Source organism: Argiope bruennichi, chromosome 8 (genome assembly GCF_947563725.1).
Source record: "Argiope bruennichi chromosome 8, qqArgBrue1.1, whole genome shotgun sequence".
NCBI classification, from domain to species: Eukaryota; Metazoa; Arthropoda; class Arachnida; order Araneae; family Araneidae; genus Argiope; species Argiope bruennichi.
Window position 1 is genome coordinate 66,278,629 of NC_079158.1, and position 19,569 is coordinate 66,298,197.

At 28.7% G+C, this 19,569-nt stretch overlaps 1 protein-coding gene across 1 annotated transcript in view; it reads right to left on the reverse strand.

Annotated features, from left to right (window-relative positions):
• The window catches only part of LOC129981981 (uncharacterized), a 47,119-nt gene that overhangs the window by 11,229 nt on the left and 16,321 nt on the right, over window positions 1–19,569 (reverse strand). The window contains exon 2 of the mRNA XM_056093056.1: window positions 14,317–14,543. Coding sequence (XP_055949031.1) covers window positions 14,317–14,543 — 227 coding nt within the window. The remainder of the gene's footprint in view (window positions 1–14,316; window positions 14,544–19,569) is intronic.

A 19,569-nucleotide genomic window follows, 5' to 3' on the forward strand; every position in this document is an offset into this window, starting at 1 on the left:
ATCCGCTCGAATAAAACATTACATACAAAAGTACTACATAGAACAAACATAAGTAAACATAACATTGCAATAGTTGCCAAAAACAAAAGAGAGAAAAATGCAATTAATAAGCAGACGATATTTAGAAAAGTACAGATATTTAGACTGGAAAATGAAATTATCTGAAATTAACCAAAAAAGTAAAAATATTCAAACCTGAAAAGGAAAATATATGAGTTATTCCATCAATAAATGCCATAAGTTTGTTTATATTTTCATTATTTTATGAGTTATTAAACATTAAAATGGGTCTGGGACTTTATAAACACCCTGTATTGAATATAGCGTTCAATATAGCGCACTGTAATTTTTAATGATATTATAAAACTCATTTTGAATGGTTATTTACTGTAAAAAAAATTAACTTTTATTTAATATCTACATTTGAGTTAAAGAATAATAAAATTGTTTTTTTATAATTAATTGAGATTATAATATTTTAACGTCATTTGGTAATGACTCCAAGGATCCCACTTCGTGCCTAATCTCATTTCACAATCATCACTTACTACCTGGCAGATTTCAAGCACTCAACAAGAATAATGAAATGCATCCGCATCGAAACTTCAATGGAAATGGGTCTAAAAATTAGTAATCCTTTCACAAAGTCAAAATTGTTATAGACCAAAGCTTTCTTTGTATTTATTTCTTTTTAAAAGTTTGAAAAAAATATAAAAAAATGGAAATTATTTGACAGAAAACAATAGCAAGTTCTTTTTAAAACAAAATTTGACAATAGAAAAGAGTAACTCTAAACTATTAAGAAGAGAAGATACTTCACATTTCTTAATCCATCATTGCATTTTGCATTTATTATTGGTTAAAAAAGATTCACTACAGTTAGCTGCAATTTCAATTTTAATCTTGATTACATATCACCGATCTCTGCTACTATCCTTAGCAATTGCAGTACTGTTCTTAATACCTAGTTCTTCTTCTCTTCATATATTATACATCCTACAAATCCTAAAAATTATAAATTAACGCTGTTGAAAATAAAATAAGATTTTTGAAATAGAATCGTCATTAAAAACTGCAAAACCAATGGAGCCTTTTAGGCTTTAAACTTTAGAAGACTTTTTAAAAACTACCATAAACTTTTTAATGATAATTAATTTTTATTACAAATAATGGAATACATAAATATCTTGAATTTAAAAAGATGTATCATCAAATAAAACAATTTCCATTATATGTAGATTTTGGAATTCATTTTAAACTCTTCAGATCTGTTCGATATTCATGCATTAATCAGATTTCTTAAGGTATCTGAACAAGATGGGAGCACTTTTTTAGAAAACATGGTGTAGACATACTTTAACCATATTTATGGGATTAAGACTACTCAAAATTAGTAATATGATGTCAATATTTGAAATAAACATTAAAACTTTTTGAAAATTGGCATTTAATAACATAAATTTAAGCAAATTCTTTAAAAACTTCAAATTGGCTACACCAAAAACTATTACTCCCATCCGAACAAAACACCAAAACAAACTACATAGTTTCACATGAATTACAATGAATGGGAATGGAAATGAATTACAATCGTATGGTTATAATAATAAATAAAAATGTTAGAACCAGTCAAAGAATTTATCATGAAATTTTTAGTAAATTTATGACGTCATTGTTCAAACAATAGGCTGTAAATTAAAAAGTATTTCCTCAATCTAAATTCTTTAAGCGCATTCCCTATAAAATAGTATAAAGACAAAGTCCATCAAATTTCATAGTAATATGATAATTATATTTTGAGTTATTTGATTTGAAGTGAGAAAAAAATAAGAAAAAAAAAACCAATTTTGAGAAAAATGCATTTAAAGTATACATTAACATGTTTTAATAATAAATTATGCGTGTGCATGCTTAAAATTCACCGCATTTATAGGTTATACCTTCTTACTCCTTGGCATTTAATAATTTCCTTTTTTTAGTCATTTTTTTCTGGCAATTTTTGTGTTTGGCAGTGAATGCCGCCTAGATTCGTATATTCTGTTTTCGTCGAGCTCAGCAAATGCTCTAACTGCATTTGCATTAGGATACACTCCAATAATCTTAAGAACATTCTGTAATCCTATAAAACTTTCATTAAAATGTATTTCAGACATAAATGCCCTAATCTGAAGATTCGGAGCTTAATAAAGACATTTTTAGGTACAAATTTCCACTAAACACCGTTAAAACTCTCATTAGCATTTTTACTTTGCAGTGCAAAAACGTTCCATATTTAGAACTAAATTTGTGTTTATACAAATTTTTAACATGTTTTCGGCCCTTTAAATCGGTACTTCTGGTTATTTAATTGTCCACTTGCGGTTTATCGATCATTACGAAAATATTAACAACTTAGCTTCTAATTAACGTAGAGATAAAAGTAAACCTATTTTAGATAGCTCAAAGACTGGTCTATCCAATAATAGAATTTTTAAAAATGTCATTTTTGCTAAAATTGACCTTTTCAACGTGTTCGGATACCTTAAAATGAAATATAAATTAAATATAATATATTTCAGGTTCACTGAAATTTTATAAACGTATTTGTTTCAAGAAATGAAGCTTCCAAGGATAGTATATACATTTATAATTTCAAATATGCTATGTTATATAATTTATCTACAAACTGATAGCTGCTTTCATGAATTTCCTTGTCTGAAACTTCCGAGAAATAAGCAGCCTCTACATTACGAAAACGCCGGATTGTTTATGTGTGAAAGTGTTTTTAAAATATTATATATTCAGTCAGAGCACTTAACATACGATAGTGTAAAATGACTAAGACCAAATAAAATTATCGATACTTTTACTGATAACGTGACCTTCATTGGCGCGGATGTTTCATTTTTTTTTCCTTTTATTTATCGTTAAGTAGAGTACACGTGAACTCTGTCAAAAAAAAAAAAAAAAACATAAATATTAATTTAGACAGTGATAAAATTAGAAAAATTATCAGTTATTTTGCTTTATATAGTATGAAATGTTACTATGTAAAGGAAATAAAGGTTAAATACTTTTTCTAGCGTTAAACACCATCAGTAAACAAAAAAATGGGATACTGATAAATAACTTATATGAAAGGAAAATTATTATGATTTCATTTAAACTTAAATTTTTTAAATTTCATATTTCTTTTTTTCTCAAAATATAATTTGATAAAATTGAAGTGAATCTGATAAATTGAAAAAAATATGTGGAAAAAATTACCTGTGCCGATGGGAGAAATGTTCAAGCACAATTTTTGAGACAAAATATTCACTCCAATTTTAATTTTCACTCTTTTTTTCTCCTGAAAATCGATCCTTACAATCCGTATGAAATATGCAGAACTACACTTCTAAAATCAGACTTTTTCTTTTGTTAAAGCGAAATGTGGTTGATAGAAAAATGCTTATAGGCATATTCGAACAACTTTACGTTTTTCTATAAATTAAATTGAAAAACATAATGTAGATATCAAATCATTTGTCAATTATTTTTGTGTAACACATGAAAGAATGGAATTCAAAGCATTTCGCTCAAATTGAAAAAATAAAAATATTCTTCCAAATTTACACTTTTTTTAAAAATTTACTTTTGATTTTATTGAGTTAACATTCGACAGTTCATTTTATAAATCGTTTTAATACTTATGAACTTTTAATTTAAACTATTTTTCAACTTTTGTGTTTGAGTATGACAAAATCATGTTTTATTTTTTGCTACCTTATTTAGTTCATTTTCTAAGTGTGATTATAGAGCCCTATTTTGGATAACCAGCGTAATAATAAATAAGCTTCTACAGAATGAATCTCAGAAAATATAGTATAGCTAAACAAAAAAAAATATCTTTTTGACCACATAAAAATTTTATTCCATTTCCTTCATATACATGTAATAATTTCTTATTAATCTACATTCTAAAAAACAATTTCCTATTATTGCATTGTAAAATTTGCTTCTGCATCACAATAACTTCATCCTAATCTTACGCAAAGTCGGAAAATTCTTTTTTGAAAATATATATAAGTTTTAAATATGATGTGGTTTCCTGTTTATTGCCTTTTTAATCTACAAAGCACTGTTCTCCTAATGGTTTGGACAAAAAAGAAGATAATGTATAAAAATTTGACTATTTCCTTAAAAAATTTTTATATGTATAATTTCAGTCTTTAAAATACTTTAAATTATCTGAAGAATCGTATTTTGCGCTGCTTCAGTCAATAAATTTTCTCCTGAAAAATCTAATAAATCGTAATATTTTTACAGTACTATCCTATAAGCATATTTAGTAAAATATTTTTGACATTTTATACAAAAGAAGTCCACTTTACTGTGATCAAAACCGAGTACAATAGAGTTCGCTGATTGGATGATTTTACTTGGAGGAAACTTAGAGGCAATTTTCAGTTTCCTAATTTGAAAATTTTTTCTCGTAGAAGAATTGATCCTTTTTTTAATGTTATGTTCCAAAAACTAAACGCTAGATATGATTATTAGAACTGGGGGAATATGTAAAATTCTAGATTTCATAGGTTTGAGGTTAAATAGGATAAATTTTTCCAACAATATTTTTATTGGTGAAAATAACAATTGTTGGAAAACAACAATAAAAATATTGTTGGAAAAAATTATCCTATTTAACCTTTACATCGTGCAAAATATTTTTCAACAAGAACTATACGTATCTCTGGTTATTTAGAAATTAGTTAATCGGCCACGACTAGAGTAATATATATACCCTGTAAATTAATATATATACCTATATGTATAGGTATATATATTAACAATATATAGTAATAACAATATTAAATCCCACAATAGAATATATTATGTACGAATACTAATGTATTGTTTGAAATATAAAAATATAATCCAATATTTCATATATAACTGAATAATGAATGATTTAAGTTATTCATCTATCTGAGAAATCTGTCACCCATATTTTTTTTTAGAATTTTAACTTTTATACTTTTGATTAAGTAATTTCATATAAACAATTAAGTTTGTATGAGAGAGCTGTTAATAAATACTTGTTTTTACATAATAGAAGATATATTGCACTTTATTACATGCTTTTTCCGATTTGAATTCATGCTTCGTGAAATTACAAAACAATTTAAGCATCAAGGAAAACCAGATTCATGATTACTTGTTTCCAGTGATATAATGCTATCTTTCTTTCGAAATGATATACTTAAAATAGAAACACTAAGTAATATACTTGATTAATGATGACAGCAATAGAGAACCTTTTTATCTCCGTGAAAATAAGAAAATAAAAATAAAAAAAATGAAGCAAACAAGCAACATTTCTGATGCATTCATAAATTCTGAGGGAAACTTTAAGGGCTGGAACATAGAGTTGAAATAGTGATTGAAGGACGGCAACCCTGTTTTGGTGTAGGACAAGATAAAATCACGTGACTTGGGACAAAATTTGTATTCGCTGTAACCGCATTCTCCATTCCCCACTATATTTCAATGGCAGATTATTTTTCGCTTTTAACTGTTAAATTTTAGAGCTTATTTTAAGCCTTGATTAACTCTTTCTGTGCAATTGGAGTCAAAGAAAAAACTTCTAAGGATTGTCCTGTATCATTTCACAGCTATGTACAATAAACATTTTCTATTTATATCCCTTTTAAATCAGTTTAAAATTGCGTAACTTGGATGACTCAGTGATTTTGATGTTATAACTGAATAATATTTCATAGTTTGGTTTAGTTATTGTATTTAATTTAGTTAACTTTTTAAGGTTCATTTAAACTGATATAATTGCATTATGTTTTGCTACTCGCTTTATTTTAATCTCGAATGTGTCGCACGCGCTTGGCTGCAAGCTTGGCATGATTTTTTTTCTCGCCAATACGAGTGTATATATAAACAATATTGACCGATTAATAATTGTGTATTTATTTTAATGCAAATACATTTCCTTATTATTTTAAAAATGCTGTTTCTTTTTTACCAAAAATATACGAATCGTATTATACCGTGCACAATATTAAATCATCGTTATGAATGAAATAGTGAAACTAAAACGTATGTTTTATTGAAAATGTTATGTAGCAAAATTTCATAAATTTACTAGTAATAATTGAATATTTTTATAAATTTTAATTAAGGTCTATAAAGAAACTAGTGGATATTCTAAAGATAAGAAACTATTAAAGAAAAAATTGCTATCTTAACAGATAAAAATTTTGTCTGAATTTTAACATTTATTAATAACTTGAGGTATGCACATACCCTAAAATCACCGTTTCCGTACAAATTTCGAATTTTTTTATTATTTTGTATTAAAGTCAACATATTTAAGATTCCAAAAATGATTTAACTTTGCTTCTGCGGTAGTTAGAAGCAAAGTTATCAGCAAACTTATAAACCAGAAGCGAAATATTTAAAACTAATATTAACAAGGGGCAGACACGAGGTTTAAAATTGAGTTCGGGATGAGATTTTGTATAATGGTAGTATACATTTAGAATGCTTATTCATGAAAATATTAAGATTCAATAACCAACCTTGAAACGTTTAAATTAGCTTATATACTAATAATGTGTTACCCAAAACAAGCGCTCGAATAGTATAGTAGTGGTGAGGGCACTAGCGTAGCATTCACGACACCTGAGTTCGATCATGGGCTAGTGTTTTTTTCTCTTTCTAAATTATTTCAAAATAATTTAACAGTTTTAATTAATATCTTTTTCATTTTTTATGCATAAATAAATATTTATATCTCCTAATTCTTATTAATTATAATTTAATTTTTAGATTAAATTATCTATACTTATAATAAAGCTCAATGTGTGTGTGTGTGTGTGTGTGTGTGTGTGTGTGTGTGTGTGTGTGTGTGTGTGTGTGTGTGTGTGTGTGTTGGCGCTCTACAGGCCAGACCGTTTGACATACAGCTACCAAATTTGGTACATGTATATCTTGGAGGTTTGGAATGTGCACCTGGGGTTTCTTTTTTCGAATTTTTAATTAGAATTTTAATTATTAATTAAAAACTAACTTTCCCGCCAAAAAAATCTTCCATTTTCCCCACCGCCAACTTTTCCGCCAAAAAAATCTTCCATTATCCCCAGCGCCAAACGAGAAAGGCTTCAGTTTTTTTTCTCCCAAAAGTAATGAGGCTAGGGTTAAAATTTTTCGACGGATTATTTCAATCGGTTCTGTTTATTTTCTTAATGTTTGATGCATTTAAAATTAAACATAGTTAATGAATCAATCCTTCAGATTCATTCTGAAGTACTTTTGAATTAAAATAAAACAGAATAAAGGAAATTAAAAATTTCTAATCCGCATAGCGTTACCCCAACTGGCGTAGAAAAAATCACGTATTTGCGTTACGTAACCGGCGCATGTTGCCATGTTCTGATTGTTGCCATGACAACGTTATCAATGGATGATTTAAATTATTTTTGGGTTAGTTGCATGCTTTTGTAAGTAAATTGTATTTATGTTAGTTATATATTTTTTGTATATGCTTATAGTTTTAAGTACATCGTTTTTTAAGTAGTTTTTTAAAAACCTGTTTTCAACCGTTTATTTTAAACGATTCGTTTTATTTTCTTAGTGTTTGATGCATTTAAATTTAAACATTGTTAATTAATCGATCTGCTCATAATGAAGCTAAGAAAATTTTGTTGACCAACTCTTGAGATATTACATAAATTTAAAAAGATATTCTTTAGTGCCCATAAAGTTTAAACGCTGAGTGACTCTATTTTCAGTAATCAGATTATAAAAAAATGTTTTGTTTCAGTAAAAAATATTATTATATTAATTGAAGATAAATTCTTTCCACTTTAATTTAAAGCATAAATTCTACGGGTGCTAACAGAAAATGAGAGAGATACATATTACGTTATGACTGAAGGCCTTTATAATATTATGAATGAATTATATGATAATCAAAATTTGAAGTTTTAAAATATTTTGATGAAGAAGCTATTAAAGTAGAAATTGTATAAAATATTTAATTATTAAAATTTTAACGAACATTAAGATTGGCGAACCGGCTGGTCGCCAAAGGCGGCTAGTAATTAATAAGAATTATAATTTAATTTTTAGAAAGAAAAATAATTATAAAAACGAATGCATTTTTTTAAATACCCAGAAAAGAAAGACTTAAGTTACTTTTATAATCTGCGTTTATAAAAGTTTTTTTTATCTGTTTGAGTTAATGATAGAAGTATTTGAACATGTAATGTAAAATTAAAAGATGTTTTTAGGTAAATAAAAGAAATAAAATGTTTACTTAAAGAAGAAAAATAATCACTTTTAATTAATGCAAAAAAAAAACAAAGTAAAAAACTAAACATGATTTAAATCAAAAGATGTTATGAAAAAGAAAAATTATTTTCGAAACCAGTTTGCTTAGTTTTTGCTTAAAAGAATGATAATCTCAAAAAACGAAATGAAAAAAAAATAAATAAATAAACTTTTTAGGAAATGAAAATCGACCGAACCCAATGTCGGGAAGGAAAAGATTGCGCGACAGATTTTGAATTTGTCAAGATTTGCGATATGCCGCCAAAAATGATATTCTTACTCTCTGATTCTCCCTAAGACGCGTGACTCATGTTGCGTACACTTGTTTCGATAAGACTAGCTCCATCCATTTATATGTCAGCTGGTCTGGAACGTACATCACAGGACTTTTATCATCATGTATGTCATTTCTGGTTAAAAAACAAACGCAGCTAATTCAATTTAAAAACTATTTCCGGGCAATCAGCTTGATGACCTTGAATCTTAAAATAAGCAAAGCCAGAATGTTTTTTTCTATCTTTCCATAATATATAAATATTGGAGAAAAACAAAATCCAAAAATAAGTAAAATGCGTAAGAAGGATACCAGAAACAAATACAGTTCACGTTTTTTTCTAAAACATTTCAAAATATATAATCTGTTATTTATGTAATTTATTCAAAAATTGAATGAATATCTTTTTATATACACTCGTCAAATCTTTCAATGATTTTTCCCATTAGAAATTTTTAAAAAGACTGCCCTGAAATACCTCATTCATATTGAAATTTAGATTTGTACAAGAAATTACAAATAATAATTGGGGAAAAAAAAGGGAAAATAAAAAAAAAAAATTTACTCATTTTTGAACTAGGATTATTTTGAAAAATTGTTTATGAGGCTTTAAGGGAGAAATACTAACATTATTCAGAAATGAAAATAATGGCATTATAATAGAGGAGAATATAAGAAAAGGATGCAAAGGCTAAACAAATTATTATAACTATCAAATAGACTAAATTATTTATAAATAATCATTACATTCTTTGTCAGTTTAGACTTAGATTTCACAAAAAGTTATCAATTGATGCTTTAAAATGATTATGTTGATTACTAAGATATAAAATCTAAAGCCATTCAAATAAGAAAAAGGCAAAAATAAAAGGCTCATATTTATCTTTTTAAATTAAAAAAATATATATCTTTACACTATTTTTATAGCAAAGTTCAAACGATTGTTCTATTTCATCGAAAGAACTACCTATGTCAAAGTGTTTAAAAATATTTTTGTCCTATGAACGTTACGTGAGCATTGACAGGTCGACGTGATAATCCCAAAGTGCCCTTATTTTTGTTAAAACAATACTTGTTTTATTTCTTTCATTTGAAAGGCTGGGCGGCTTGGATGGAGAGTTTCATGAATTGGTGAGTTGTCAGTGAGAGAATTGGCTGGTAGTCAGTCAGTTCGAATCTCAATTATGTAGATCGTGACAGTCTGACCCTTCAGTGAATCATGGATATATATTTGACCTTCGACTTATATCGGAAAAGAATAATTTTTTTAACACAGAGAAAAAAAAATTAGCAGAAGTAGTTTCTCCAAAATATTTCCTCATGTTCTCTTAAATAAAGTTGTTACCTCCCTTTCCCCGCATAAAATTATGGTCCTAGGAAAAGGCTTGGTAATGGCAGAAAGTCATTTCCTTGATATAATAACAGAAAATCAGCAGGTGTGGTCTCTTCGGAGCTTTCTTGCATACTGTTACGAATCTGTGATGCGGCTTCCCAGCATAGTTGGTTCCATAGGAGGTCCCAGAGCTTGGCGACAAACTTGGCAAACCTTTGGCGACTTGGCGATGAATCCGGCGACTTTGGCGCCAAAATAGATTATACCCGAAACATCAAGAATTTTCCCGAACCGTCCATTAGGAACCGAGATACGCCCCGAACGTTCCTGATTGGTTGAGAGGTTTCTAGCTCCGCCTCCTGAGACCTATAAAAGGAGCTGCAGCTGTCGTCGTGAATTGAGGAAAACCAAGAAAAAATAATGAACAGACCAGCCACCATTAATTTAAAACTTACAAGTAACTACAACGTAATTTTACAAGAAATCCATAGAAAGTTCCCCCAAACAGAAAACAAATTAATAAGAAACATGATATCAATTAGCCCGGCAACGGAAAATGAAAGAGCACAAATCATTGAACTGCTAACTGAAAAGAAAGAAGAATTTGTTCTATCTGAAAGCCAAGACGAAAGACCTATCAAAGTTATCCTGAAAGGCCTCCCAGTGAATGCAGAAAAAGATGAAATCACAAAAGCACTAGAAGAAAGAAACTACAAGGTAAACAGAATTACCCAGCTCAAAAACCACAAGTTGCAATCCCTTTACCCAATTTTCCTCCTAGAAATTAAGAAAACTGAAAACGCCCAAAACATATTCAATGAAAAATTCCTACTACATCTCAAAATTAAATTTGAAAGCTACCGAAGAAAAACGACTGCTACCATGTGTTATAACTGTGCTGGCTTTTTCCATGCAGCAAGAAACTGCAGAATGACCCCAAAATGTATCAGATGTGGTGGTACCCATGCAACCAGGGACTGTAGCATCACGGAAAAAATTAAAGATCCAGTCTGTGTAAACTGCGGAGAAACTGGCCATACAGCTGCCTGGAAATTATGCTCAAAATTCCCCAAACTTATAACCTCCAACGGGAAAACTACATACGCTGAAATAACAAAGAAAAATCAACCAAGACAAGACCCAAAGCCCATCTCAACACCCAGGAAACAGAACACGGTGCCCACTCCAATGGCTAATGAAGAAATAACATCATTCCAAGAAACCCTGCAAATCATAAGAGAACTCAAAGAAATACTCCAGGAATTCCCCAAATTAATGGAGGCAGTGAAACTCGCAAGGAAAACAAATGACAAAGAAGAGAAAAAGCTTATCATCCTTAACGCGCTGATCGGCTAAGTCCCCTCAGAATTCAAGACATCCCACTACAATAACCCAGCTTCCTGATTGGTCCCCCAGGTACAATAGATTATCCGGCTCCGGCCCCACTTCAAGACCAAAAGTGCTCCTACTTCACCCTCTCCTACTCCCTTGACCGTCTGCTTTGCTATTGGCTGAGACATCTCACCCTCTCTCCCTCACCTGCCATGCGACTTTTCATCAGTCGATATTGCTTCATTTCTCCTTCAACCATCACTGGAGACGTCACAGTCTATGGAAACTTATGTCAAGCTAGGCCATCTCTATTTGCTATGTTGGAGGTAGCCCACATCGGGCGGGTACTCCACAAATCTGTGCTATTTCAGTCGTGAATTGAGTCCATTTCCTCTACTACCATCACAGGAGACGTTACAGTCCATGTCAACTTATCTCAAGCTAGGTCACCTCAATTTTGCTATGTTGGAGGTAGCCCACATCGGGCGGGTACTCCTTTAATCTGTGCTATTTTCGGCGTCGTGAATTGAGTAGTGCGGAAGAGTAGTCGTGTCCCAGTAGTGGTAGAGTAGTCGGAAGCGACAGAGTAGAGTCGTCGGGATCGACGGGGAAGAACGAGTCTTCCAGAGAGAGAGTAGTCGTGGACCAGTGGAGTCGAAGAGTCGTCGGAAGCGACGGTAAAGAGATAAGCCTCCCAGGGATAAGCGGAGCAGCGACGGAGTGAAGCTAGTGCTGAACTGTGCTACTGTCTGCAGTAGAATCTGTTGTATGAAGCACGTCTCGGCTGAAGATAATCGTGTTCTGTGCTGTATACAGTTGTCGTCTTTGTGCTGTCCTGTGTGTCTTCGTGTAAATAAACGTCGTTGTTTCATTTTCTACTGCCGCCTGCTGATTGAGCGTTCTTCACACCATATAACCCCCACTATCCAAACGAACCCCGGAAATTTCATAACAATACTCTCCAATAACGTTCTTACCGCTCCCTCTTCCTCCACATAAAATTGGGGCTTAAGGTAAAACCGTGAATATCTTATACGGCATTGGCAAACAATTGCTACGAAATATAAATCTTTGGGATGAATCTAACCTTTTTATTGAATCTGTCGTGCGAATATGCATTTTGGGAGATTGCAACCAAAATTTGACTCAGAACTACAGCTTTCGTTTAAAGATCACATAGCTAATTTTAATGGTTTAAATCATTGCGTTTACATAGATATAAAAGTATAAATTGACAGATGATGAACACTCTCACAGATTTAGCTCAAAATTTGACAAGAATCTACATTTTAGATGCTAAGACTGTGTACTAAGTTTTATCTAATTAGCTTTATGTTTTGAAATTATTGAACTCATTTGTGCATAAATATTCAGGCAAACAGACTTTCTCAGAAAGTACTTTGTTCGAAATTTAACAGAAATCTACAAATTTGGTTTAAAGTCCATATACCAAATTTCATTCGTCTAGCTCAAAGCATTCCTTTGTGTTCACAGACAGACAGATATAATGCAAAAATATGTTTTTCAAACTGAAGGAGGTCCGAAGAGTACAGATGCGTCAAGGAAAAGCAAAACATATAAACAGAAAAACAAAAAGACAAGCTTGTAAGTTATGCAATGAAAACTCATACAAATAAAATGGAATTGATATAAGTTATGTTAAAATTAACACTGAAAAATTAATTAAAAATCAAAGCACAATTGTACGTTAATGAAGTTTGTCTTGTTTATTTACTGACCAATAAAGCTAATTTTTTGAATTTTAAATTGGTTTAAAAATAACTTTGTGTAGCGATTTTTTTTAAGAAGTTATGGTAGAAAACCCTAAATTCTTTTAACTTCCATTTCACCATCGCCCTTAAAGAGCCGATAAAATAGCAAATGTTTAAAATATCTTGAAGGTAAAGGGGTACTTACGGTATGAATGTAGGCCATTATTCATGGATTTTTATTCTTAATTTTGGCCGTTTATTGCATTAATTTCGAAAGATAGAGTGTTAATTCTATCTTATCATATTCATAAATGCATTGTACTATAAATTATGTTGAATTTAAACGTGAATTATATTTAATCTATAATAAAATCTCTTCACAGTAGTTTTTTAGTTATATTTTATTAGCGGTCTGCACTCTACATCAAACTCTTTTTTTTTTTCAAACAGTATTGCGATTTTTTTTTATTTGTTACACCATAAATGCAACATCATCGAAAAAAAAAAATATATTTTTTATTTTATAAAATATTTGCAAATAAATTTAGCGATTCGAAGCAAAGAATGCTCTCAATTTAAAACTTTTCAGCGGAAGTAAGTTATTATAAAATCATATTTTGATCTTTCGAAATTATAAACAGATGCAACAGATAGTGGATAACGAAATTGACCTTGAACTGACTAAACGCCGATGAAATCTCCAACATGTTACTTGACATTTTGAAAATCAAGCGGAAAAGCTCTTTTGAATGATATTAATTACAGAAAAGGCAAACATCTCTTAATATTGTAACTCGGGAGATAAACAAATTGTAGAAAATTGATGGGTTCATTAGAAAATTAATTTTTTTCTTATGAATTGCTAATTTTCAATTCAGTTTCTACCACTAAATTATGTTAATTTCCTTCATGTCATTGCTTAGAATAATACAGATAAGTATTAAAAATGATTGAGACATCATATCTAATGGACCGCGTTCAAAATAATTATCTTTCATGCGATTAAAATTCACGATACTAAAATTGAGGGAGTATTTCAACAAATATCATAAAGAACATTTATTAAAAAGTTTATAATTAATAAATTACTGAAATTGAAATTTGCAAATGACAGATCTACATATAACATTTTAGAAATTTATGAGTTAGAATAAAACAACTGTTCCAAATAACAAAATCATCTATTTCAAAATTCATGATGTTTTTAGTAAGCTAATCAATAGTTCACAATTACGGCCAACTGCGAAGAATAAATTCCTGATTAATTTTATAAATAGCAGAAAAAGAATCTAACTTGATCATAAATGTAACAGTTTGGGAAATAAATACAAAAAAATTAATTTAAAAAAATTAAAACTGCTTACTTTAATATAATCTCTGCAATCGTTATTTGCGTCCTTCCTCAGATCCATTCCTTCGAAATGATAAATTACACCGTAGCCTCTTGGAGGTGTGATTTTTGCAACGCATTCGCTCTCCTCCTCTTCAGACAAGTAGTCCGTAGCTTTTAAAATTCCCGTAGATCCCGCGTTGCTATGATGCATCCGAATCTTGAAGTTGGGCAGCTTCTTGCAAATGGTAGTCATGTCATCTGGATGCAGAAAAGAAGTTATACCGCCATTTAAATTTCAGCGTTGAACACTATATTCACTATAAAAAATTACGGGAAAAAGTGTAGAACAAAATGAACGTGTTAATTACATATCATTTTGCAATTCTACATTACATAACCTTGAATGTTTCTAAATATGATGAAAATGTAACGAAAAGGTCATTGGTAAATATTTTGAAACTTTCTAAATTTTGTGGTAAAGAAATTCTTATGAAAACATTTCTTAAAATTTCATTGGGATCATTTCATTTTTAACGATTTCTCTTGGCCGTAATATAATATCTTAATAAATACTGATTAAGCATGCAAAGCGCTATTTTGTATGGATTTCTAATTTTTAAGCATTGCCAGATAATGAGTATGACACTTGAACAGGCATTCTAAATGTCCGCTTTGCGTCAGCAAGATTGTCATTTTAGAAAATTGCGATTCTCTATGTTTTGTTTTTTTATAGTTCACCCTTCTTTTTTTTACACTTCATTCAAAATCCTCAGTGAGTATTTCAAAAACGAAAAATAAAGAAAGAAAAATATCATGTTTATAAAAATATCAAAGCTTCTAATTTAACCGAACCAAAAAAATTTAAAAAAAAGAATGTGACGCATTAATTTTATTTTAAAAAAAATTGGTGCTAAGTAATTTTTGCTCCCATCTAAAATATTCCAAAATTTTTTTAAGTAAATCCAAGGAAAGAAGGAAAACATTATTGGAATCAAAAACTCGGAATGTATAGTTTTAAAATTACTCTATAAAATATTGTTAGTTTCACTTAACAAAGTGAAACGCAGCTGTTGATCTGCCATTTAATTATCACCAGTTTTAACAAGAAATTATTCAATCTTAGAATAATAAATATATTTTTTAAATTGACAAAAGTTTAAGAAAAAAAAACTTCTTGTGACCAAAAATAATAATAAAAAACACTGAAAAAAATATTAATACTTCTATACTGAAAAACAAAACATACATAACATTATTATAGATTTATCCATATTAATCATAAAGATGACCGTGTGTGTGTATGTGTGTGCCAGATCTTTAACGTAGAGCTACTAAACTTAGCCCATATATACTTCGGAGAGTAGAAATGTGCATCTCTGAGTAATTTAAAAAAAATTTTAATTATAATTATAATTAATTAAAAATTAATCCGTGTTAACTACCGAAAATATCGCTGAATTTTACAGTGTTTCAAAATAAGTTATCATCTAAATGATACCAATTTAATAACCACAGAAACTTTTGAAAAATTTTGGAAATTTTTTTGCATAATTTCCAACAATAGATTACATTATTATCCTGAAATTCAAAACTGTGTCTATTTCATCAAATATTTAATCGCGTGATTTTTTTTTTCTGTTGTCGAAAGCTAAGAAATTTATATTCTGTATAATATATGTATAGTTTACAAGATAGATAAAAAAAGTGATAAAGGGAAATTTAGAAGACATGAACCATATATTTATGATTTTAATAGCCCTATGATGTTATGAGATTGTCTCCATTAGAAAGGTTCATGAACACAATAAATAAAATTAAAGTGAGATAATTAAAATAATATGTTTTAATGCCAAACAATTTGGCGAAATTACGGACATGGAAGTTACATCTAAACCATTTATCTTAAAACAAATATTATCAATATTTCTGGCGAATCAGCTGATAGCTTGAAGTGTTAACAGGATTTTTATTTCATAAATTTAGAGCGATTAATATTAGATACAATTAATTATAAAGGTATATAGATTTAAAATTGGACAGATTTAATTATAAATTTAGATGGATTAAGAGGATATTTACGTGTTTAGTAGAGTTATAATGACATAAGTTTGATTTCCATTAGAAAGATTCACGAACTCAGTAAAGAAAACATATGCAGGACAATTAAAATGACTTAGTTTTAATGTCTGACAAGTTGGTGTAATCACAGACATGAAAATACATTTACCGATTTAATTGGAATTATGTAAAATTAATATCTCTATCAAACCAGTTAATCGCCAAAAGTGACTAGTACATATATAAAACTTTTCAAACATTTTAACTTGTCCATGAAAAATATAAACAAATATACAAGCACAAATTAAAATTCTAAAGAGTTTATTCAAAAAGAAAGGGTTTATTTTTACAACAGTAGTTATTAGTGTTTTCTTAGAAATTATTGTACAATGCTTGATAAGCGTAATTTTAAAGTTTCCAACTTTAACTTGGTATCTTTTCTTAATAAAATATTTTAATTTTTTAGATTTTTAAATATTTATAAAATATTAAAATAAAGAATTTTAATGCTGAAATCCGAATAAAAGATTAATTTGAGCACAAAAAGAATTGACATAAAAATATTATAATAAATGCAGATCAATCATAGCATTTAATTTGAAAATCTTCATTTATTAATATAAATGCCAAATATAAAATATCTTGGATCAATATGTATTATTATTTTTGGACTCTCGAAAGAAGTTATTAGACTGTCTTTTCAATTGAATTCTCAACTGACAAATATAAATTCAAGTTGTCACCTCCATCTCTTTCTCTTTATTAAAAAACGAATAAAATACCTTAGATGTCATTTCTTTTTTCATTTGTGCTTATATTCTCTTTTCCAGGATTCAAGCATAAAAATGCCTTTGAAATGATATACAGATGTTGGTATTTGATTAAATAATGTTTCTCTACTAAAAAAAATATATTGTAATGCTAACAGCTGCTGTTTTCGTATGTATATACGGATGTCACCCTTTTTTCCGAATTTAAACACGTCAAGAAACAAGAAAATAATCTGTAATCCATTATACTGATGTTGATCAGTTATGTACTGTTTGTGATTCAGTTTCATCATCTTTTTATCTTTTTTAACAGAACAATAGACACAGCATATTTTTTCTTAAATTCACTGTATTTTTTTATGAAAAATCTACTGTCTATGTATCAAAAGTTAAATTGAGATCTATTGCATTCTTATGAAATGTAATATTACGCTCTCTAATTCAAATCTTTCACAGTTATATTTGGTATAATTCTTTTCCACGATTCATTCAACTTTAAAGCATTATATTTGAAAAAAAAAATTAGCGTATCTTTTCTTTCTGTTTGTTAGGGCTCTCCAGTCTAAATGCTTGCACCTACAAGTATGAAATCAAGCACTAGCATACCTTTGATATTGGAAATGTGCTCCTCAGAGCAACTTTTGTAAAATTTTAGTTAATTAAAAATTGAACAAAATTTTACGATTTTTTTAAAGATAACTTCTAGAGAATATTATTCCAAAAAAATTATTTTTGCATTATTTAACGTTAAACAAAATCTTTTCAATTATACGATTTAAATGCCTTGCATTTTATTTGTCACTTGAAGTGATGCAATTCAAGTGACATGACTGGACGCTTTCCATAAATCCGGAGAATTCTAAAATTCTTAGTCATTATTTCATAATTAGCAGAAATTGCTCCAAACCCAATTAAATGTTTACATAGGCATTCAAACTCCTCTGAATGTTTGATTACTATACATAATTAATATTTTAACTGAATTATTTTGCAACACTACTTTTCTGTATTTTTCTTTGTAAATAATAATTGCTTTATTTTAGTTGAGTGACAACAGATTGTATATTATGATTCAGGGAGAATATAAATAGTAAAGACGATTTCGCCATCATAAATAAATGTTATGGTTGTTATAGTGGCCTTCACTTGTTTTAGTATATATTTTTTTTAGTTACTTCAGATTTCAATAAACTGCATTTCCAACTCTCATCAATGCTCCTTGCTTAAGGAATTTGAAGTAGCTGTAAACATTTTAATTATTTTGATTTTGCGTCTAACGAGTATTGATATAGTTTATTAAAATATTCTTCTATTGATGTATTCTTTAGAAGAATAGAATTTTTTCTATTAATATATTATACTATTGATAATGTAATAAAATATATTTTTTTAATATATTCTAAAAAGGTGGTCTTTTTAATTTAAATATTTTCTACATTTAATATTTATGATTCCTTATTATAAATGTTACGGACTCAAGTAGTAAACTTTTGGAAATTTTTTTTAATTAGACACTAATGATACGGTATCAATGTTTAACTTATAAAATTCTGAAAATATAAAAATAGCTTATTGTTATTCAAAAGTAGTAAAAAATTGCAAAATCTAGAAGATCAGAAAGTCAGTAAAAAGTCAGCTATTATAAACCAGCATTTCTACAGATATGATAAAAAAAATCAAATTTAAATGTTTAAAAAGGAGTTCAAAACTTTTAAAATCATTTAAAAGAATAAGATATACAGTTCTCAGAAATGGATAAACAACCTGAGGAAAACAATTTACCAGTAATTAAAACTATTAGGGAAACACATTTGTATCTGAAAAGCAAAAATTTTTAACAATTTATAGTTTTAAGTAAAAAAATTATGGAAAATCTATTTAGAATTATAAAAATAGAGGTATCAAATACCCTAAAAGAGCTTCAAATACTTCAGGGTTAAACTTAATGTAGAATTATTAATTTTAAAAAACAAAGATTCAGACATCATCCTTCTTCGAAAACTAACATTTTAAAGGAGATAAAATTATTAGATATTAATGAATTAATGCCTATTTGCAAGATGATTTATTTGAGTTTGAAGCAATATAAATTATAATTAAAATCTACCGGATCCCATTATATATTTCTTTCCTCTTCCATAAACTGTTTCCAAGTTCTTTAATGTTAAAACAGTTTATAATTAGGTATAGCTAATTACCAGAGTAACACGTCAAAGACCATTTAAGGAAAAAATTTGATAAGCTATTTTTAAGCGTGCTTACTTTTTATCAATCATGTAAATTTCTATTTTAAGTTATTCAAAGAATTTATGAAGTTTATTTTTTTAAAAATTCTTCTTTAAAATAGGAAACAGTGAATTTCTTCTTTATAATATAAAAAAAAATAATCTTAAAAATTACATTTCATTTACTTTATTTATTACTAGCCGCCTTTGGCGACCAGCCGGTTCGCCAAT